At 43.4% G+C, this 23,658-nt stretch overlaps 1 protein-coding gene across 1 annotated transcript in view; it reads left to right on the forward strand.

Moving 5' to 3' along the window:
• The window catches only part of YTHDF2 (YTH N6-methyladenosine RNA binding protein F2), a 33,611-nt gene that overhangs the window by 3,507 nt on the left and 6,446 nt on the right, over nucleotides 1–23,658 (forward strand). Inside the window, exon 4 of the mRNA XM_032759530.2 lies at nucleotides 2,028–3,611. Within this exon, the coding sequence (XP_032615421.1) occupies nucleotides 2,028–3,611 (1,584 nt within the window). The remainder of the gene's footprint in view (nucleotides 1–2,027; nucleotides 3,612–23,658) is intronic.

Below are 23,658 nucleotides of genomic sequence, written 5' to 3' on the forward strand. Positions count from 1 at the left end.
GATATTAAGTGCATTTGATTTTTCTTTCTCAGGTAAGCCAAAGCTTAAATGTCTTTGTTTAAAAAAAATTTGGTTAATAATATAAATCTTAGATGAGTAGATGAGGAAGGGTAACCTGAGAATCTAGTTTATTGTCTAGAGTAAGTCATCTACTTTTTAGCCAACTTTTCATTACCCTGTTTTGGAATAATACTTCAAGTTTAATCCATTGATTATAGGCTGAATTTCTTATATATATGGATTTGGGTCTGCTAAAATTTTTAACCTTACCTTCGTGAGAAATTTTAAATGTGAAAAGGGTATGTGTGAAACGACTTCACTTTTGTCTTTATGTATGTATGTATGTATTTATTTTTGAGACAGTCTCAGTCGCCCAGGCTGTAGTGCAGTGGTGCGATCTCGGCCCACTGCAACCTTCATCTCCCGGGTTCACACCATTCTCCTGCCTCAGCCTTCCGAGTAGCTGGGACTACAGGCACCTGCCACCACACCTGGCTAATTTTTTGTATTTTTACTAGAGACTGGGTTTTAACTGTGTTAGCCAGGATGGTCTCGATCTCCTGACCTTGTGATCTGCCCGCCTCGGCCTCCCAAAGTGCTGGGATTACAGGCGTGAGCCACCGCGCCTGGCTATTTATTTTTTTTTTGAGACAGAGTCTTGCTCTGTTGCCCAGGCTGCGGTGCAGTGGCGCAGTCCAGCTCACTGCAGCCTCTGTCTCCTGAGTTCAAGCAATTCTCCCACCTTAGCCTCCCGAGTAGCTGGGATTACAGGCAGATGCCACCATGCCTGGCTAATTTTTGTATTTTTAGTAGAGACAGGCTTTCACCATGTTGGCCAGGCTGGTCTCCAACTCCTGGCCTCAAGTGATTTGCCCGCCTCAGCCTCCCAAAGTGCTGGAATTAGAGGCGTGAGCCACTGTGCCCGGCCTGTTTTTATTTTTATTTTTTGAGACAGTCTGGCTCTGTTGCCCAGGCTAGAGTGCAGTGGTGCCATCTGGGCTCACTGCAACCTCTGCCTCTTGGATTCAAGTGATTCTACGGCCTCAGCCTCCTGAGTAGCTGGGCCTACAAGTGTGTGCCACCATGCCTAGCTAATTTTTTGTATTTTTAGTAGAGACTGGGTTTTACCACGTTGGCCAGGCTGGTCTCGAACTGACCTCAAGTCATCCACCCCTCTCTGTCTCCCAAAGTTCTGGGATTATAGGCGGGAGCCACTGTGCCTGGCCATATTTCTCGTTTTACATCCTCCGGAAACCACTGTGCATTTCCTTTTCAGGTTATAACTAAGTAGTGGGATCTATTGATATTCCCAGATAGTTTGCCAAGAGGCTAGCACTATAAACTGGTAGTGAACCTTGCTTTTTGGTTTATCATTGAGGAATGGCTGTACAGACATTTGGGCTAGAACTTGAAATTTCCATTTCTTTTTGTTATTCTTGTTTTATTATCACCTGGTTCATGTAGGAAGTTGATAAAAGGATTATCTCAACACTCAGGACTTAAACAGTTTGTGAAATGCTAAGTTTTCTCTTTACTTAGTTGTAGTGCTAAAGCTAAGGCCCATATTCAATGTATCAGCTTAACTTTAAGTGTTTAAACATTTCAATTATTACACCAAAATTTCTTATGATATAAAAATGCCCTTGTGTTTATAGGAAATCATCTGATGTGCTGCACACTTTTTTTTTGAGATGGAGTTTCACTCTTGTTGCCCACAGGCTGGAGTGCAGTGGTGCGATCTAAGCTCACTGCAACCTCCGCCTCCTGGGTTCGAGTGATTCTCCTGCCTCAGGCCTCCCAAGTAGCCAGGGTTTCATCATGTCGGCCAGGTTGGTCTCAAATTCCTGACCTCAGGTAATCCACCCGCCTCCGCCTCCCAAAGTGTAGGGATTACAGGTGTGAGCCACCCTGTCCGGCCTGCACACTCCTTTTTATAGTATATTTGAATTGCGTGACTAGGTGGGGGGAGGAAATAGCCTGATGTTAATTTTTTGTGTTTTGATTTGCCTTTTTTTTTTCTTCCACAGAATAATGCATATACTGCCATGTCAGATTCCTACTTACCCAGTTACTACAGTCCCTCCATTGGCTTCTCCTATTCTTTGGGTGAAGCTGCTTGGTCTACCGGGGGTGACACAGCCATGCCCTACTTAACTTCTTATGGACAGCTGAGCAACGGAGAGCCCCACTTCCTACCAGATGCAATGTTTGGGCAACCAGGAGCCCTAGGTAGCACTCCATTTCTTGGTCAGCATGGTTTTAATTTCTTTCCCAGTGGGATTGACTTCTCAGCATGGGGAAATAACAGTTCTCAGGGACAGTCTACTCAGAGCTCTGGATATAGTAGCAATTATGCTTATGCACCTAGCTCCTTAGGTGGAGCCATGATTGATGGACAGTCAGCTTTTGCCAATGAGACCCTCAATAAGGCTCCTGGCATGAATACTATAGACCAAGGGATGGCAGCACTGAAGTTGGGTAGCACAGAAGTTGCAAGCAATGTTCCAAAAGTTGTAGGTTCTGCTGTTGGTAGCGGGTCCATTACTAGTAACATCGTGGCTTCCAATAGTTTGCCTCCAGCCACCATTGCTCCTCCAAAACCAGCATCTTGGGCTGATATTGCTAGCAAGCCTGCAAAACAGCAACCTAAACTGAAGACCAAGAATGGCATTGCAGGGTCAAGTCTTCCGCCACCCCCGATAAAGCATAACATGGATATTGGAACTTGGGATAACAAGGGTCCCGTTGCAAAAGCCCCCTCACAGACTTTGGTTCAGAATATAGGTCAGCCAACCCAGGGGTCTCCTCAGCCTGTAGGTCAGCAGGCTAACAATAGCCCACCAGTGGCTCAGGCATCAGTAGGGCAACAGACACAGCCATTGCCTCCACCTCCACCACAGCCTGCCCAGCTTTCAGTCCAACAACAGGCAGCTCAGCCAACCCGCTGGGTAGCACCTCGGAACCGTGGCAGTGGGTTTGGTCATAATGGGGTGGATGGTAATGGAGTAGGACAGTCTCAGGCTGGTTCTGGATCTACTCCTTCAGAACCCCACCCAGTGTTGGAGAAGCTTCGGTCCATTAATAACTATAACCCCAAAGATTTTGACTGGAATCTGAAACATGGCCGGGTTTTCATCATTAAGAGCTACTCTGAGGACGATATTCACCGTTCCATTAAGTATAATATTTGGTGCAGCACAGAGCATGGTAACAAGAGACTGGATGCTGCTTATCGTTCCATGAACGGGAAAGGCCCCGTTTACTTACTTTTCAGTGTCAACGGCAGTGGACACTTCTGTGGCGTTGCAGAAATGAAATCTGCTGTGGACTACAACACATGTGCAGGTGTGTGGTCCCAGGACAAATGGAAGGGTCGTTTTGATGTCAGGTGGATTTTTGTGAAGGACGTTCCCAATAGCCAACTGCGACACATTCGCCTAGAGAACAACGAGAATAAACCAGTGACCAACTCTAGGGACACTCAGGAAGTGCCTCTGGAAAAGGCTAAGCAGGTGTTGAAAATTATAGCCAGCTACAAGCACACCACTTCCATTTTTGATGACTTCTCACACTATGAGAAACGCCAAGAGGAAGAAGAAAGTGTTAAAAAGGTAACCCACTTATCATTCTTAAGATTTTTAGGGAAGGAGGAACTAGAGAGAACAGAAGAGGTATTATATAGTGAACCATTAATAAAAACTCTGTAAATGAATACAGTATCACCTAACAGTTCAAGGCTTTATAGAAGTATAATTGGTTTTAATAGTTGAACCCTAATGTGAAGGAACGTGAGAACATTAGTAGAGTACAGAAATACGGACTTTGAAAGGAAAGCAGAAACGGTGTAAGGAAATCAAACAAACAGTACATGATGCAGAAAGAGGTGAAGAATGAGTCAAAGAGATGTAGAGGGGTAATGGAAGTGATAAAACCATAGAAATTAAAGCAGAAGATTGAGGCTATAATATGGCAGAGAAAAATCGAAATGTTCTCTGTTGGATTAACTTGGCCTGGTGGGGTTTTGTGGTTATTTTCAAGAGTCAATATGTCATCACCAACTCTTGAAATCACTTCTGTCTTCCCTGTGACAATTGGCGGTGTAAAAGAATCACTTCTGATTCCTCTGTAACAAGTGGGAATCTTGGGCAGAATGATGAGGAATGGATTCAAACTAGAGTTGAATTTGAAAGAGTTGGTAGCGTTTGCTCTGTGAGTATTGAGTGAATGTAAACTTTAGGATTATAAGGATGATAAAACTGGTTGGAGCCGGTAATCATATATTATCTGGGATTTATACTTACTTTTTTTTGGACAGGGTTCTCACTCTGTTGCCCAGGCTGGAGTGCAGTGGCATGATCTTGCCCACTCCAGCCTCCACCTTTAAGTGATCCCCCCATCTCAGCCTCCTGAGTAGCTGGGATCACAGGCATGCACCACCATGCCCGGCTAGTTTTTCATGTTTTTTGTAGAGCTGGGTTTTGCCATGTTGCCCAGGCTGGTCTTGAACTCCTGAGCTCAAGTGATCTGCCCCTGCCTCCCAGAGTGCTGGGATTACAGGTGTGAGCCACTGCAGCTGGCCTTTCTAGACATTGTTAAATGTAGGAAGTAGATGAAAAGATTATGAGCAAGGAGAAATTTTTCTTTGAAGATCTGTATATTAGTGGTTGAGAGAATCCTGAGTTGATTCATCTCAAATATAAAGTCTAACTAGCAATGTTTTCCTTAAATTTGTTATGAATTCATAGGGATCTTATACGTGATCTAGGATTTGAGGCATTGTTAGGCTGCTCTATGAGAACTTACTCCCTTTAGCAGTGGAAGAAGGGCTCGTTGGTAGAATCTTCTTGGAGGCACATAGTTGTTATAGTATGGATAGTTGCTGTTTTACCTTCCAGTGGGTACAGATTAATAAGAAATGGAGTTATACTTGTCAATGGCACCAAAAGCATTGGGAATGGAGAGCCAGATTATTGAAAAGTTGTCTAATAAACTTCCTTATTGATAGCCCTTTAAACTCCTGTCTTCCCCACAGTTTAATAGTTTTGTTTTTTTTTTTGAGACGGAGTCTTTCTCTGTCCCCCAGGCTGGAGTGCAGTGGCGCGATCTCGGCTCACTGCAAGCTCCGCCTCCCGGGTTCACGCCATTCTCCTGCCTCAGCCTCCCGAGTAGCTGGGACTACAGGCACCCGCCAACACGCCCGGCTAATTTTTTGTATTTTTAGTAGAGACGGGGTTTCACCGTGTTAGCCAGGATGGTCTCGATCTCCTGACCTTGTGATCCGCCCGCCTCGGCCTCCCAAAGTGCTGGGATTACAGGCTTGAGCCACCGCGCCCGGCCCAGTTTAATAGTTTAACTTAAAATTTTCCATATTAGGCCTGGCGTGGTGGCTCATGCCTGTAATCCCAGCAATTTGGGAGGCTGAGGTGGGCAGATCACCCGAGGTCAGGACCAGCTTGACCAACATGGAGAAACCTCGTCTGTATTAAAAGTACAAAATTAGCCAGGTGTGGTGGCACATGCCTGTAATCCCAGCTACTTGGGAGGCTGAGGTAGGAGAATCACTTGAACCCAGAAGGCAGAGGTTGCGGTGAGCTGAGATCGTGCTCTAGCCTGGGCAACGAGCTAAACTCCCATCTCCCCGCCCCCCCAAAAAACTACCATATTTTGGCCTGGCGTGGTGGCTCACACCTGTAATCCCAACACTTTGGGAGGCCAAGGCAGGATTGCTTGGGACTAGGAGTTTAAGACCAGCCTGGGCAATGTTGTGAGACCCCATCTCTCTAAAAAAAAAAAAAAAAAAAAAAAAAATTAGCTGGGCATGGTGGCACACACCTGTTGTCCTAGCTACTTTGGAGGCTGAGGAAGGAGGATCCCTTGAGCCCAGGAGTTTGAGGCTGTAGTGAGCCATGATTGCATCACTGCACTCCAGCCAGAGCAACAGAGCGAGACTCTATCAAAAATAAATAAAATTTACAGTATTTTGTAGAAAAAGATAGTTTATTGGTGCTTTTTGCTAGACATCTGAAGGGCTCTAAAGTGGTCATCAGGCTTCTGTTTCTTGAGGGACAAGGAGGCCATGATCTTTTAGGCATCTTTTAGTGGCATAGCAGATTTATAGACGTCTGAGGGGCATCTATGTGCTTGGTTTGTCCACTTGAAATGTGTACTATCTTATTAATCTTTCTAATAAAATTCTGTCCTACATCTTGTGATTAAAAGCAGGAAGGAAATGATGAATTTAATGTACAGCATAGTTGTTAAGATAGACTTGTATGTGTTAGGGCCAGTGGGGAAATACGGGGTCATTTTCTTTTCAGTTTTGCATTGCTGGGGCCAGATGAAGAAATATGGGTTTACAAATGGAGTAGCAGGCTGGGCACGGGTGGCTCGTGCCTGTAATCCCAGCACATTGGTAGGCAGAGGCGGGCCGATCACTTGAGGTCAGCAGTTTGAGGCCAGCATGGTGAAATCCCGTCTGTACTAAAAATACTAAAAAAAAAAAAAAAAAAATTAGCTGGCTGTGGTTGTGGGCACCTGTGATCCCAACTACTTGGGAGGCTGAGGCAGGATAATTTCTTGAACCCGGGAGGCAGGGTTGCAGTGAGCTGAGGTCATGCCACTGCACTCCAGCCTGAGCGACAGAGCGAGACTCTGTCTAAACAAACAAGTAGCAAATTTGGGTTTTGTTAATTTAGCTTTTGGCCAGGCACTGTGGCTCACGCCTGTAATCCCAGCACTTTGGGAGGCCGAGGTGGGCGGATCACCTGAGGTCAGGAGTTTGAGACCAGTCTGATCAACATGGAGAAACCGCGTCTCTACTAAAAAATACAAAATTAGCTGGGCGTGGTGGCCCATGCCTGTAATCCCAGCTACTTGGGAAGCTGAGGCAGGAGAATCGCTTGAACCTGGGAGGCAGAGGTTGCGGTGAGCTGAGATGGTGCCATTGCACTCCAGCCTAGGCAACGAGTGAAACTCCGTCTCAAAAAAAAAAAAAAATTCGGCTTTTAATCAAGTATGTATTTTGATTATGTTTGCTAGAATGGTTCAGTTAATGATAATTGAACTTGATATGTAGGTGTAAGATTTGCATGTTGGAATTGACCAGCCTTTTAATGTTTTCATAGAATGAGTGCAATAATAAACAGAATTTAGGGTCTTTGGTAAGCTAACTAATGGTTCTTTTTAAAAACCATTGTCCGGCGCGGTGGCTCATGCCTGTAATCCCAGCACTTTGGGAGGCTGAGGCGGGCGGATCATGATGTCAGGAGTTCGAGACCAGCCTGGTCAACGTGGTGAAACCCTGTGTCTACTAAAAATACAAAAATTAGCTGGGCATGGTGGCAGGCACCTGTAATCCCAGCTACTACTTGCAGTGAGCCAAGATTGAGCCACTGCAATCCAGCCTGGTGAAAGAGCAAAACTCTGTCTAAAAAAAAAAAAAAAATTAAACCCATTCCATAAAGACGCGGAGACCTAAATGACAGATCGTGAGAGACGAGTCTCGCTCTGTCGCCCAGGCTGGAGTGCAGGGGTTTCACTGTGTTAGCCAGGATGGTCTTGATCTCCTGACTTTGTGATCCTCCCGCCTCTGCCTCCCAAAGTGCTGGGATTACAGGCATGAGCCACCACGCCCAGCCCATAAAGACTCTTGATAAGTGAGTATCCTAGTTCTCAGCTGGTGAACAAACCACCAAATAAAAGCTTCAATTATACTTGTGTCAGGTTACTTTTTAGTTTACTCTCTTGTAAGAACTGCTGGCATTGGCCGGGCATGGTGGCTCATGCCTGTAATCCCAGCACTTTGGGAGGCTGAGGCAGGCAGATCACGAGGTCAGGAGATCGAGACCATCCTGGCTAACACGGTGAAACCCCGTCTCTATTAGAACTACAAAAAATTAGCTGGGTGTGGTGGCGGGCTCCTGTAGTCCCAGCTACTCAGGAGGCTGAGGCAGGAGAATGGCGTGAACCCAGGGGACAGAGCTTGCAGTGAGCCAAGATGGCGCCACTGGACTCTAGCCTGGGCGACAGAGCAAGACTCCATCTCAAAAAAAAAAAAAAAAAAAACTGCTGGGATTTCAGGAAGATGCCTATGATTGCTTCTAAGCCCAGTTACCATTTTAGTTAGTACTGCCTTACTCTCCTGTTGGTTACTATTTTCCTTAACATCTTTACATAACTGATTGTAAACTGTTCTTACAATCTTTATTAGGCTTTAAAGAACAAGCAGGTTTTATGAGAATGGGGCTCATAGCTCATTGAGACGGTAGCCTCCCTTAGGTGAAGTGTTTGTGTGTGTACCTTTGTAGTATTTACGAGATTGCACAAGCTTTCATGCCAGATGGGTGGTAACCCCATAAAGAAGTAGGGGGAAGTACTTAAACTTCATCCTGAAGATGATGTCACAGCTGTTTTAAAGTTCCATGATTGGGCAGTATCTTGGCAGAACACACTGAAGCAGAGCCACAGCCATTTTTGCCTAGTATTATTACTGACTTGTTCTGCATGATCTAATTGAGTAACATAGAACCTTCAAGCATTAGATCTGTCAGACTTGAAACTTAGAGCAAATTTTAGTGACATGTTTGATAGATATGACAGTATATTGCTTTTAAAAAGCAATATACTGTGCTTAAGGTGTGGTTTACCTTGTTGAATACCACAGATACTGTTATGTAACCTTTCTGCATTTATTTAGAACCTTTCCCCAGTTAAGTATTCCTCTATGACATCACTTTTGTTGGCTTCGTAGTATTGTCAGACTTACTATAATTTACCAATCCCTAATTGTTGAATATGTCAACAATTTGTATTTTAATATATTTTTTCTAATTAACACTACACTGAACATCCTTTTGTATAAATATTTACATCTGTCCTTTAGTAGTTAAATGTGTCAATGGTATATGGTTTTTTAAAATTAGTATTTTACCACAGACTCAGAAATTCTTACTAAAGGAGTATATGCTTTGTGGTCTTGGCTGTTTTGTACATATTGCTACATAAACCTTTTTCCTTAAAAGTTTTGTTGAGGTAATCATTGTGCAACTGTTATCTAGAAGAAGGCAACAGTTAAAAGCCTTTTTTTTTTTTTTTTTTTTTTAGGCGGTTTCTTGTTTTGTTTGAGACGGAGTCTCGCTTTGTTGCCCAGGCTGGAGTGCAGTGATGTGATCACAGCCCACTGCAACCTTCGCCCTCCCAGGTTCAAGCGATTCTTGTGCCTGAGCTTCCTGAGTAGTTGAGACTACAGGCATGCACCACCACACCCAGCTAATTGTTGTATTTTTAGTAGAGACGGAGTTTCACCATGTTGGCCAGGCTTGTCTGGAACTCTTGACCTCAAGCGATCCACCCTCAGCCTCCTAAAGTGCTGGGATTACAGGCGTGAGCCACCATACCCAGCCGCGTTTCTCTTTTGACTCAACTTTGGAATAGTCTGGGAGAAAAGAGAGTTAGCTTCCTGAATGAGTGAATTTTTTTTAAAGAAATTTCGTAAAATAATTGGTTTAATTTTTGTCTTGTTTCTAGCCCTTTAACTACAAGTAAAAATGAGGGAAGTAGTCAAGAATAAGGGAAGCAGTCAAGTAGAGAGGACAAAAGACTAATTCTTTTAAAGTCCAGCATCTTGTTAGATTCAATGGATGATGGAGCCCTGGGAGACAAAAATTAATGAAATAGAAAAAAAAAAGCCGGGCGCGGTGGCTCAAGCCTGTAATCCCAGCACTTTGGGAGGCTGAGGCGGGCGGATCACGAGGTCAGGAGATCGAGACCATCCTGGCTAACACGGTGAAACCCCGTCTCTACTAAAAACACAAAAAATTAGCCAGGCGTGTTGGTGGGCGCCTGTATTCCCAGCTACTCGGGAGGCTGAGGCAGGAGAATGGCGTGAACCCAGGAGGTGGAGGTTGCGGTGAGCCGAGATCGCGCCACTGCACTCCAGCCTGGGGGACAGAGAAAGACTCCGTCTCAAAAAAAAAAAGAAATAGAAAAAAAAGTAGACTTAATTGGGTACTTGGGTAAATGATTTTTCTGAATAACTGCAGAGCAAATGGAAAGTGAGGAGAGAGTTGAGATACAGAGGAAATGTGATTGTGGTGGCAACAGTTTGAGTTTTAGTCTAAAAAAAAAAAGTCATTGGTATTAAATGGGACTAGTAGGATTTTTTGACTTTTCACTGTATACCCTTTAGTGCTATTGAAATTTTTGGAAAAAAAAAAAATTTTTTTTTTTTTTTGAAGTGGAATTTCACTTTTGTCGCCCAGGCTGGAGTGCAATGGCGTGATCTCGGCTCACTGCAACCTCCGCCTCCCAGGTTCAAGCGATTCTCCTGCCTCAGCCTCCCGAGTAGCTGGGAGTACAGGCGGCTGCCACCATCCCCGGCTAATTTTTGTATTTTTAGTAGAGACAGGGTTTCACCATGTTGGGCAGGCTGGTCTTGAACCCTTGACTTTGTGATCCGCCTGGCTTGGCCTCCCAAAGTGCTGGGTTTACAAGGCATGAGCCACCATGCCCAGCCCAAATTTTTTTAAGACTAGATTCTTCATGTCAAAAGACAAAGCTAGAACCAATGGATAGAGGTTATAGGGAGAAATATTTTTGTAAATGGAAAACTTGCCAAAAACAAAGTTCTTAGTCACAAGAGAATTTCAGGTAGAAACTAAAAGAGATATGTTATAGAAACTAAACTAGGGATGTTGTAGAGGGGAGGGGGTTCATACATAGGGTAGTCTGGACTAGAGAAACCAAGGGATGAAAGAGGATTAGCTGACTCAGGCTAACATTTGAGGTTTGTGAAGATGAATTTATCCTTTGAAACAGATCTTTTTAGGAAGGTTATTGTTTGTTTCATGATTTCTGACCGAAATATTTGTTACACGTAAAATAAGTAAGAACGGACTTGAGGCCAGAAAGCTGTGGATGACAGAAGGGGTTGGTGCATTCTCAGTGAATTTTGGTACAGATTAGCTATGTGGGTAGTTTTAAAATACATTTACTATATACATATTAATGAAAAATTGTTTCCTAAACTGTACTAAAACGCTTATTAAAGAAATTTAGAGGCTGGATGCGGTGACTCATGCCTGTAATCCCAGCATTTTGGGAGGCTTAGATGAGCACATCACTTGAGCCTAGGAGTTCAAGACCAGCCTGGGCAACATGGTGAAACCCCGTCTCTACAACAAATACAAAAATTAGCCAGGTGTGGTGGCTCGTGCCTGTAATCCCAGCTAGTTAGGAGGCTGAGGAATGAGAATCGCTTGAACCCAGGAGACGGAGGTTGCTGTGAGCTGAGATTGTGCCACTGCATTCCAGCCTGGGTGACAGAGCGAGACTGTCTCAAAAAAAAAAAAAAAAAGGGCGGGCGTGGTGGTGCACGTTTGTAATCCCAGCTACTCAGGAGGCTGAGGCAGGAGAATCTCTTGAACCTGGGAGGTCGAGGTTGCAGTGAGCGGAGATTTTACCACTGCACTCTTCAGCCTGGGTGACAGAGTGAGACTGTCTCAAAAAAAATTCAAGTTTCTGTGATATAAAAGAGGAAAACATCCTCACTTGAGCTAAATATATTAAATCCTTAGGAAGTAAATAACCATGTGATACTGTTGGCTCCCATTTAGCATCTTACCACCCCACCACTGTTTTATTGCCTCTTCAGATCTAGTGAGTGGGTATCCTGTTTTCAACTAAGATGACAAACAGCATTTTTTGTAAAATCCTGAGGCCATCTATGTCTATTTTTGTCTTGCAGATAAATATACTTGTCTATCTGCCAAAAGGGTTAAAGAAATTTTATTTGTATTACTCATCACCGTCCTTGCTTTGTGAATAGATAAAATGCCTCTTTCTGCAGTCTCCTTAAAGGAGTACTAGAAGAGAATAGATAACATTGAATTTGGATCTCTGAACCATGTCCTGTGTTAATTGCTGGGATGGAATAGAGAAACAAGGCACCATCTTTGCCTTAGGAGCAGAGGGTTTTAGGAGGACAACAAAATGGATAAAATATGGGATAAGAGCTGTAATAGAGGAATGAATAAATTTTTGGCATTCTGGAGAAGTGATTAATTACTTGGGGGAAATTAAGAATTCATAGAGGCAATAACATTGGAACCATGCCAAATAAGTAATAATAGAATGATAAGCACTCAAATGGCAGCACAGTGCTTGGCACATAGTACACACAGAAGCTTACTATCTTATCTAACACTGTAATTCTCATATTTCAGATAAAGGAAGAGGCTTAGAGGTTATTTATCCAAAGTCTCATAGCTAGTGAGTGTTGGAGTTGGTCTTTAACACAAGTCTCTCCAGTGATGTGTTGGAGCTGGCTAGTTGGAGCCAACTGTTTAGCTTTCAAGAATACCTTTCTGTACATTAAATGACATTATCCTAATTACCATTGTATTAGGTAATATTCAAATTTATTACTCTTGAGGTTATTTACAGCTGTTGTATCAATATATAATATGCTGTTGCACACTGATAACACATTGGTAATCTGAAATCAGCTGTGGTGTTTTTGTTGTTGTTGTTGTTGCTGTTGTTGTTTTTGAGACGGAGTCTCACTTGTTGCCCAGGCTGGAGTGCAGTGCAGTGCAGTGGCGTGATCTCAACTCACTGCATCCTCCACCTCCCGGGTTCAGGGCTGCCTCAGCCTCCCATGTAGCTGGGACTACAGGTGCTTGCCACCACGCCCAGCTAATTTTTGTATTTTTAGTAGAAACGAGGTTTCACCATATTGGCCAGGCTGGTCTCGAACCCCTGACCTTGTGATCTGCCTGCCTCGGCTTCCCAAAGTGCTGGGATTACAGGTGTGAGCCACCATGCCCGGCTCAGCTGTTAGTTACATCGTGGAAATTGACAGATGCTGTATATAAATCAGTGTTTAATTTTTGCTGATTGTCTAGACTTCATAGTGATGGAGAAAATATTGATTGCAGATTAAATTTGTGTGTCACGACTGTAGCTCTTAAACATTTTTTTTCAATAACACAAAAATTTGTCCTGCACAGTGGCTCACACCTGTAATCCCAACACTTTGGGAGGCTGAGGTGGGAGGATTGCCTGAGCTCAGGAGTTTGAGACCAGCCTGGGCAGCATAGCGAGACCTTGTCTCTACAAAAATTTTTTAAAAAACTAACCAGGCTTGGTGGCGCATAACTAAAGTACAGCTACTCAGGAGGCTGAGGCAGGAGGATTGCTTGAGTCCAGGAAATGAAAGCTGCAGTGAGCTATGATCATGCCACTGCACCCCAGCCTGGGTGACAGCAGGAGACTGTCTCAAGAAAAAAAAATTTTTTGAGGAAATATTCTAATATTTGAAAAACTATTATCCAGTTTAGCAAAGAAGTTGCTCAAAACATGTTTCATGTTTGTATATTGGAACTTACACCTGGAGAGCCACTGAGTCTCTAACCCCGAACGAAGCTCATGGACTACTCCATGATCTATGAAGTTTGCCAGATAGAAAAGTAGGGAAATAGCTAGGTGCAGTGGCTCATGCCCATAATCCTCGCACTTTGGGGAGGCTGCAGCAAGAGAATCACTTGAACCCAGGAGTTTGAGACCAGCCTAGGCAACATAATGAAATCCTGTCTCTACAAAAAAAAAAAAAAGCAGCCAGGTGTGGTGAGGCACACTGTAGTCCTAGTTGCTCAGGAGGCTGAGACAGGAGGATTGCTTGAGCCCGGGATGTCAAGTCTGCGGTGAGTCATGATGGTACCACTGTACTCCAGTCTGGGCGACAGTGAGACCCTGTCTTCCAAAAAATGGCATTCTAGTAAGAGCATGTTCAAAAACGTAGTCTTGAGAATGCTTATGGTATGTTTTCAGAATGAGAAGTTTAATGTGGTATAGAATGGTAAGTGATAACACTGGAGAGGTTGATTGGGCAAGTATATGAAGAGTTTCAGGATTTTATTCTTTTTTGTTGTTGTTTTCTGAGACAAACTCTCACCTTGTCGCCCAGGCTGGAGTGCAGTGGCACGATCTTGGCTCACTGCAACCTCCCCCTCCCAGGTTCAAGCGATTCTCCTGCCTCAGCCTCCCGAGTAGCTGGCATTACAGGCGCCTGTCACCACGCCTGGCTAATTTTTGTATTTTTAGTGGAGACGGGGTTTCATCATGTTGGCCAGGCTGGTCTCAAACTCCTGACCTCAGCTGATCTGCCTGAGTGGCCTCCCAAAGTGCTGGGATTACAGGCGTGAGCTACCGCGCTCGGCCTAGGATTTTATTCTTCACCTGTGTTTTAATTTGGTTGTAAGGGAGCGTAGTTAATTAGGGAATAACAGTTTGGAGGATGGGAAGGATGAAACACTTACTGAGCACTGACCTTGTTAGGCACCATGCTAGGAACTTTCATAGCCTTACTTTAATCCCCATACCAACCTGGGAGGCAATATCCTGTATTTATAGATCGAGAAATGGAAGCTTAGGTAAGCAACTTATCAAAACATCTATTAGGCTGGGTGAGGTGGCTCACGCCTCTAATTCCAACACTTTGGGAGGCCAAGGTTGGCAGGTCATTTGAGGCCATGAGTTTGATACCAGCCTGGCCAACATGGCGAAACACTGTCTCTACTAAAAATACAAAAAAATTAGCCAGGCGTGGTGACGGGTGCCTGTAGTCCTAGCTACTCAGGAAGCTGAGGCAGGAGAATGGCGTGAACACTGGAGGCGGAGCTTGCAGTGAGCTGAGATAGCCCCACTGCACTCCAGCCTGGGCGAAAGAGCGAGACTGTGTCTCAAAAAAAAAAAAAAAAAAATTTAACTACAAAAAAAAAAAAAAAAAAAAATTGGCCGGGCGCGGTGGCTCATGCCTGTAATCCCAGCACTCTGGGAGGCTGAGGTGGGCAGTTCACGAGGTCAGGAGTTCAAGACCAGCCTGGCCAACATGGTGAAACCCCATCTCTACTAAAACAAAAATTAGTTGGGCGTGGTGGCGGGTGCCTTTATTCCGGGGGCTGGGGCAGGAGAATCACTTGAAACCAGAAGTTGGCGGTTGCAGTGAGCCAAGATTGCTCCACTGCACTCCATCCTGGGCAATAAGAGCAAAACTTCATCTCAAAAAAAAAAAATTAGCCAAGAGTGGTGGTGTGTGCCTATAGTCCCAGCTACTCGGGAAGCTGAGGGATGAGAATCACTTGAACCTGGGAGGCAGAGGTTACAGTGAGCTGAGATTGCAACACTGCATTCCAGCCTGGGTGACAGAGCGAGACTCTGTCTTAAAAAAAAAAAAAAAAAAGGTGGGAGATGGCTCAGAGACTAAACGAGATGCTTTTACAGTATTCTGGGGAAAAAAAGATGATGAGGGCCTGAACCAGGACATGGGAATGGGAAACTGGATATGAAGAATGTGGTAGACATATTTGTTGACTAGTATTTCAAAAATTAAAGATGATGAGAGGAGCAGCAGTTTAGGGTTAGGATTTGGGGTTGTATTGGCTTTTGGGAATAGTTTCAGGTGCCTGTGATAGTAGCAGCAGCCAGGTGATAGTAGGCAGTTGGGAATGTGGAGCTCAGATTGTTGACAGGAATTTGAATTTTCAACCCTCAGGGTAGGTAAAGGCATGGAAGAGTTTGAGTTTTCAAAGATTCTTGTAATAAGGATGGCTAATGGTTATTGAATGCTCTGTACAGTGTCTAGCATACAGTTGTCTTGAATATATACTTGTGTATGTTCATTTAATTCTTGTATCCTTGTGAGGTGGGTATAACTAGCTCAGTTTTACTGATGAAAACATTAAAACACAGAAAAGAGTAATTTTGCAAAGGCACATGAGGTAACGAAAGTAGAGCTGGTGTTCTAATTCTTCAGTGTGGTTCTAGAGCCAACACGAGTGAGAGAAAAGGACTATGGAAAAAATTCCCCAGAAATAACAAAATTTGAAGGATAAAGAGGGAGCAAGCGAAAGAGATTGAGAGAGAATAGTTTGAGTTTTAGAAAGAGAACAAGGAAGGGGCTATTCAGGTTGAGTATTCCTAATTTGAAAATCTGAAATGCCCCAAAGTCTGAAACTGAGTGCACACATGACACTGAAGAAAATGTTCATTGGAGCATTTCCTATTTTGGATTTTCAGATTAGGGATGCTCAACCAGTATGTATCTACAAATATTCAAAAAATCTGACATCCAAAACATTTCTTATCCCAAGAATTTCAGATAGGGGATACACAGCCTGTATGGAACTTCAAGCAGTAGGGGAGAGTACACTTACTCAGAGGCTGCAGAGAGGTAACAGATGACTGCAGATGCCAGTGATGTCTGTTGAATAAAAAGTTGCTTTGCTATTAGAGACTTGAAAGTTTTGATCTCCGTACTTCATTCAAAAGACTCTACATGTTTCTTTATCTTTGTGCTTGCAGAGTCGGTGTCTTTCAGCCTCTGTGTTCCAAGCCTTAAAGAGCTATTATAAAGCTCTTTTGTTTGCCTAGTATGGGCTGTTTTGGTAAATTATAAAAATGTCTGAAATACAGAGTTGAATACGAAGAATGGCAGCATTCTGATTTTGATATGGCTAAAGATTGATCCAGGGAGGACTGCTATTTTTCCATGCTTAAACATTTGTGGGACAAGGGCTAGTTGGCAATGCTAGAATCGTTTAGTATATCTTGAATAGTTTAAACCAAGAATCACTCAAGTATGAGCCATTCTGCTTACCTACCAGAAGTAAAGATTACTCCTGTAACAGTTTTTAGCGTTGGAATTCTTTTTTTCCCTGCAAACGGAACTTTTCTTGGAACCTCATGAATGATTTTTACATGTTCAGCTTCCTTTCTCCCTGAAGATACCTGAAGCATCTCTCCTATGAAGCATAATTTGAAACACACTAGATGACAATGAGTTTTTAAAAATGGGAATGATGCATGGAAGATGAGGTAGAGGGATCTGTTTTGAGATGGGAGAAGTATGAGGATTCAGCAAGTTCAGCATCTCTTCTAAATGTGTTGGGTGATTTAGTCTGGGTGCAGGTTTGGAGGGTTGAGGAAGAGTTACCCAGGAGGGAGATAGGGAAGGCTTACAGCATTGGCTTTGCCTGCCTGCCTTTAAGGGACAGCATGATGAAGGACTGTTCTTATAGTTCCTTAGGAGTTTATGCAGAGGAGAAAAAAAAGCTCTGTTCTTTGAATTAGGGCAAACGTGTTCTCTTCCTGCTTTTTTACATTCATCATTGAAATCCTGTAAGTCTGCACATGAGCAAGGAAAAAGTGGCAGCTCAGATCGTTGCTTCTTTCTCCTACACAAAGCAGGTAACAGTTTAAATATGCATGCTGCTGCCACCTCCTGGACCAAATTCTAGTTCCAACGGGCCCAATAAGTAGTACCCTAATGCTTTTCATTCCTTGCCGAATAAACAAATAGTCCCTTGTTGAACTGATTTAACTCCAGTTAGCCATTGGGAAAAGATATCAAGGAATTACGATGTATCAAATGAAACATTCTAGGGCAGCGTATATTAAAGTACTAATTGACAATGTGAGACCAAGTATAGAAAAATAGCAAGACCAGTTAGAGCTAGAGTTACCAAGAAATTTTTATGGAAGACTTAATTTGAATTGGGTCTAAAAGGATGGGTAGGAAAAGACAGAAAGATGAAGAAAATGGTCAATCCCCTGTGTGAACTGTTGGATATAGAGTGGGAAGGGACAGGGGCTGGCAGTTCTACTTTCCAACTCATTTGCACTTGGTATTACAATTTCTGTTGGTTCTTAAGAGATGTTCAGTATGCCTACTGCATACGTCAGAATTCAAATTTTGCCTATATCACTTGGTGTACTACGTGAAGCCATTTTTTTTGTTTTTGTTTGTTTGTTTTGTTTTGTTTTGTTTTTAGACTAGAGTCTCACTCTGTCCCCCAGGCTGGAGTGTGGTGGCACGATCTCGGCTCACTGCAACCTCTGCCTCCTGAGTTCAAGCGATTCTCCTGCCTCAGCCTCCCAAGTAGCTGGGATTACAGGCGCACACCACCATGTCCAGCTAATTTTTGTGTTTTCAGTAGAGACGGGGTTTCACCATGTTGGCCAGGGTGGTCTCAAACTCCTAATCTCAGGTGATCCGCCAGCCTCGGCCTCCCAAAGTGCTGGGATTACAGGCTGAGCCACTGCGCCTGGCTACGTGAAGCCATTTTAGGAAGATAGACTTAAAAGCTCTTCGTGTGAGTTTTTTTGAGTAAGGTGTGGATAGCATATAGAACTTAAGCGTTTGCATGTAAAAATCTTGCAATGCGCAAACTATAAATATTTGCAAGTTTTGCATTTGTTTTTATTGTAAAATGTAACAAAATTATAAAAAGTGTAGAAAACGAAAGAAATCACCCGTAATTCCTGTACTACAACAAAACTACTCATCTTGGCATTTTTTCTTTTCTTTACCTATGTAATTAGTTTACACAGTTATAATCATCTTGTATATAGTGTTCATTTCATCCTCTTTTTCTTAGTGCTTTAGGTATAATATTTACCCATATTTAGGCATTTGCTGGATATCTGTAAGGCGCTTGTCATATATCCTCAATCTCGTAATACTCCTGTAAAAGATTATCTTCATCTTCCAAGTAGAGACCTGAGATTCAATAAGGAAAAACTAGATCACTACCTAGGAAGTAGAACTGGGATATGTTTTGCCACAAGGCTCTTTTTGTTTTTAGGCCATGCTTTATCTTCATACTTACTTAAAATTGCTAACTGGCTGGGTGTGGTGGTTTATACCTGTAAACCACCTAGGATCACTTGAACCTAGGAGTTGGAGACCAGCACGGGCAAGAAATAATAAAAAGAAATTAGCTGGGTGTGGTGGCATGTACCTGTGGTCCTAGCTACCTGGGAGGCTGAGGTGGAAGGATCCCCTGAGCACAGGAAGTTGAGGCTGTAGTGAACTAGGATCATACCACTGCACCCTAGTGTGGCCAACAGAGTGAGACCCTGTCTCCAATAAAATGGCTGTGTTTTAGTATCTGCTAATGCCTGTAGCCAGTCCCCTTTGTGGACATATAAAGAGAACATAATTAGTTGGAACATAAATATTTAAGCACTCAGTTTTAGTTTTCCCATCACAAGTCTCAAAATGGAATGAATTAGATCTGCTCTACGTGACCTCCATGACCGTTTGCTGAAGGTTGTAAAAGTTGCTGCTAATTACAGGCAGCAGGAATAAGGAAGAGTGTAAACGGTTCTGGATAATGCACAGCAACAGGTTATTATAAGTAGGACCGTTTTAGTCTACCCCACTGGCAGAGCTAGAATTAGAGCCTGGACAAGTTCTTGGCTAATTCAAAGTTAGTTATGGCAAAAGCTACTTTAGTTGAGGTCGGTGGGCCTGCACAGTGGTGAGGAGAGGGGAGTACCGTGGACCTGGACGTGAGAGCTTCAGTGTATAAATTCCAAAAAATGGTTAACTGATTTAAAACAACTTTTGAGTCACCTTGAAAGTTTAAAAAATATATTGATAACCTAGGTTCTACTTACAGACTTAACTAAATTAGAAATTTTATTTAGTAAGCTCCCTAGGTATTCCTTGTAGAATTAGAATGATTGAAGAGAAGTTTTTCAGTTAGTACAAAAAGTACCCTCTGAGCTGGGTGTGGTGGCTCACGCTTGTAATCCCAGCACTTTGGGAGGCCGAGGCGGGCGGATCACGAGGTCAGGAGATCAAGACCACGATGAAACCCCGTCTCTACTAAAAATACAAAAAATTAGCCGGGCGTGGTGGCGGGCGCCTGTAGTCCCAGCTACTCAGGAGGCTGAGGCAGGAGAATGGCGTGAACCCGGGAGGCGGAGCTTGCAGTGAGCCGAGATTGCGCCACTGCACTCCAGCCTGGGCGACAGAGCAAGACTCCGTCTCAAAAAAAAAAAAAAAAGTACCCTCTGAGAGTTCTTTGAGATTCTTGTTCTCCCTTACCTACTGAATGAGCATCTTTGGAGGTGAGGCCTTGGAATCTGCATTTTATCAGCTCTACAGGTGATTCTCTTGTATTTTGAATTTGGGTGTATAAAGTTGATATTGGTAGAGCATGAATTATGGATTTTGTGGTCTTGATAATAAATGTATAGGTACTGGAAAGACCCGGGGCTCTGGAGGAAGAGTTGGTTTCATACCTGCCACTGTCACCAATATTGAAGAAGGAAAATCCTCTGAGCCTAAATATCTTTAAAACTTAGGGAAAATACCTAATTGGGTTAATAGGAAGATTAGATAATACAGTCATGCATCTCTTAGCGATGGGGATATGTTCTGAGAAATGCATTGTCAGGTGATTTTGTCCTGCAAACATTGTGTACTTACAGAAACCTAGATGGTAGAGCCTTCTACACAACTTAGGCTATATGGTATAGTCTGTTGTTCCTAGGCTACCAACCTGTACAGCATGTTACCGTACTGAATAGTATAGGCACTTGTAATGCAGTGATAAGTATTTGTGTATCTAAACACAGAAAATGTACATTAAAACACAGTATAAAAGATAAGGGGACTGGGTATGGTGGTGCACACCTGTAATCCCAGCTACTGGGGAGGCTGAGATACGAGAATCGCTTGAACCTGGGAGGCGGAGGTTGCAGTGAGCCGAGATCGTGCCACTGTGCTCCAGCGTGGGCAACAGAGTGAGACTCTGTCTTTAAAAAAAGAGAAAAAGAAAAACTTACATTTTTAACGTCTTTTTAAAAACTTTGGCAAACACATTAGCCTAGACCTACACAGGCTCAGGATCATCAATATCACTGTCTTAACCACCACGTTGTTCGATTGGAAAGTCTTCAGGAGCAGTAACACACAGCTGTCATCTCCTAAATAGTACCTTCTTCTGGAATACCTCCTGAAGGACCTATCAGAGGCAGTTTTACAATTAGCCTTTCTTTTAATAAGTAGTACATTCTAAAATAATGATTAAAAGTATAGTATAGTAAATACATAAGCCAATAACATAGTAGGTTGTGTGTGTGTGTGTGTGTGTGTGTGTGTGTGTGTGTGTCTGTGTGTGTGACGGAGTCTTGCTGTGTCGCCCAGGCTGGAGTGCAGTGGCACTTTCTTGGTTCATTGCAAGCTCCACGTCCTGGGTTCACACCATTCTCCTGCTTCAGCCTCCAGAGTAGCTGGGACTGTAGGCGCCTGCCACCACGCCTGGCTAATTTCTTGTATTTTTAGTAGAGACGGGGTTTCACCATGTTAGCCAGGATGGTCTCAATCTCCTGACCTTGTGATCCACCTGCCTCAGCCTCCCATGGATTACAGTCGTGAGCCACCGCATCTGGCTTTGTTTTTTTTTTTTTTTTTTTTTTTTTTGAGACAGACTCTCACTCTGTTTTTGGCTGCTTACTGCAGCCTCCACCTCCCAGGTTCAAGAGATTCTCCTGCCTTAGCCTCCCAAGTAGCTGGGACTACAGCTGCGTGCCACTACACCCAGCTGATCTGTATTTATAGTAGAGACAGGGTTTCACCGTGTTGGCCAGGCAGGTCTCAAACTCCTGACCTCAGGTGATCCGCCTGCCTTGGCCTCCCAAAGTGCTGGAATTACAGGTGTGAGCCACTGTGCCTGGCCAAGTTTGTTAGTAAGTATTTATTATACATAATTTTACGTGCTATAGTTTTATACAACTTGCAGTGCAGTAGGTTTGTTTACACCAGCATTACCACAAACAAGTGAGTAATGTTTTGTGCTACATCCTTACAGTGGCTTTGACATCGCTGGGTGATGGGAGTTTGTCAGCTCCATTATAATCTTACTGATCTGTCATTGACTGAAATGTCATTATGTCGTGCATGAGTGTGTGTGTGTATTTTTTTTTTTTTAAGAGAAGGCCTCACTTTGTCACCCAGGCTGGAGTGTAGTGGCCTGATCACAACTCATTGCAGCTTTGACCTCCTAGGCTTAAGCATTCTTTTTCTTGCAGCCTTCTAAGTAGCTGGGACCACACAGGTGCTATGTGTGGCTAATTAAAAAAACTTTCTGGAGAGAGAAGGTTTCACTGTGTTGCCCAGGCTGTTCTTGAATTCCTGGGCTTAAGTGATCCTCCTCCTTTGGCCTCTCAAATTGTTAGGATTCCAGGTGTGAGCCAGCATGCCTGGCCCAATTTTTAAAAATTTCTGACCGGGTGCAGTGGCCCACGCCTGTAATCCCAGCACTTATGGAGGCCAAGGCAGGTGGATCACCTGAGGTTGGGAGTTCGAGACCAGCCTGACCAACGTGGAGAAACCCTGTCTCTACTAAAAATACAAAATTAGCTGGGCATGGTGGCACATGCGTGTAATCCCAGCTACTCAGGAGGCTGAGGCAGGAGAATCACATGAACCCGGGAAGCGGAGTTTGTGGTGAGCCGAGATTGCGCCATTGCACTCCAGGCAACAAGAGCGAAACTCTGTCTCAAATTCTAGGAGAGTCAGGTTCTCAGTATGTTGCCCAGGCTGGTTGGTCTCAAACTGCTGGTCCCAGCCTCCCAAAGTGCTGTGCCTGTAGGCAGGAGGTACCATGGCCAAAATAGATATTTTTAATAAAATATTATAGCCTTGCTTTAAATTGGAGAACTGATGAAAAATATTTTGTCTGTTTGTCTGGGGAAGTTAGCATCTTAATTATATATGACTTGATGTTTCTGCCATTAGACTTATTTAACTCATATTCATGGCATTGGAGACTATAAAGGTTGATCCTATTAAACCGTATCAAGCAATGGAAGTAATTTTTGTGTCATCACATCACTTTTAAAAATATATTTTCCTAGCCGGGCGCGGTGGCTCACGCTTGTAATCCCAGCACTTTTGGAGGCCGAGGAGGGCGGATCACGAGGTCAGGAGGTTGAGACTATCCTGGCTAACATGGTGAAACCCCGTCTCTACTAAAAATACAAAAAATTAGCCGGGCGTGGTGGTGGGCGCCTGTAGTCCCTGCTAGTCCGGAGGCTGAGGCAGGAGAATGGCGTGAACCCGGGAGGCGGAGCTTGCAGTGAGCGGAGATTGTGCCACTGCACTCCAGTCTGGGCAACAGAGCGAGACTCCGTCAAATATATATATATATATATATATATATATATTTTTTTTTTTTTTTTTCTCGTCTAAGCATTTTATATTATCAACTGGGGTGCTGAAATTTGGGTTTCTTTCAAGGTTCATGGGGGCATAGGAAAAACTAGTTGAGAGCTATATAGATTTAATTTTGTGGGAGAGATAAACATTTACCAGATTTTAATGTTAATAAAATTATATCCAATTAAATATGAATATGCCTTAGTTGTGTTTTATGGCCCACTTAAAAGTGAAGGGAGAGGGAGGGATAGAACAGTGCAGTAGTAAGTAGAAAGGTTATTAAGCTTAAATAGAGGGAAGCCAAATAGGCAGATTTACTATTTTATGAATATTATATGAAGAGATTGCATATGTGCAGACTTTAATATTGCCACCTTATGGCTTTTTGTGTATTTCCTCCAGAGACTGAATTTTCTATTTTATTTTATTTTATTTTATTTTATTTTATTTTATTTTTTATTTTTATTTTTGAGACAGTCTAGCTCTGTTGGCTAGGCTGGAGTGCAGTGGCGCGATCTTGGCTCACCCGGGTTCAAGTGATTGATTCTCCTGCCTCAGCCTCCCGAATAGCTGGGACTGCAGGCATGTGCCACCACGCTTGGCTAATTTTTTTTTTTTTTTTTTTTTGAGACAGTCTCGCTCTGTCGCCC

The sequence above is a fragment of the Hylobates moloch genome, unplaced genomic scaffold (assembly GCF_009828535.3).
Source record: "Hylobates moloch isolate HMO894 unplaced genomic scaffold, HMol_V3 SCAFFOLD_9, whole genome shotgun sequence".
Taxonomy (NCBI): Eukaryota; Metazoa; Chordata; class Mammalia; order Primates; family Hylobatidae; genus Hylobates; species Hylobates moloch.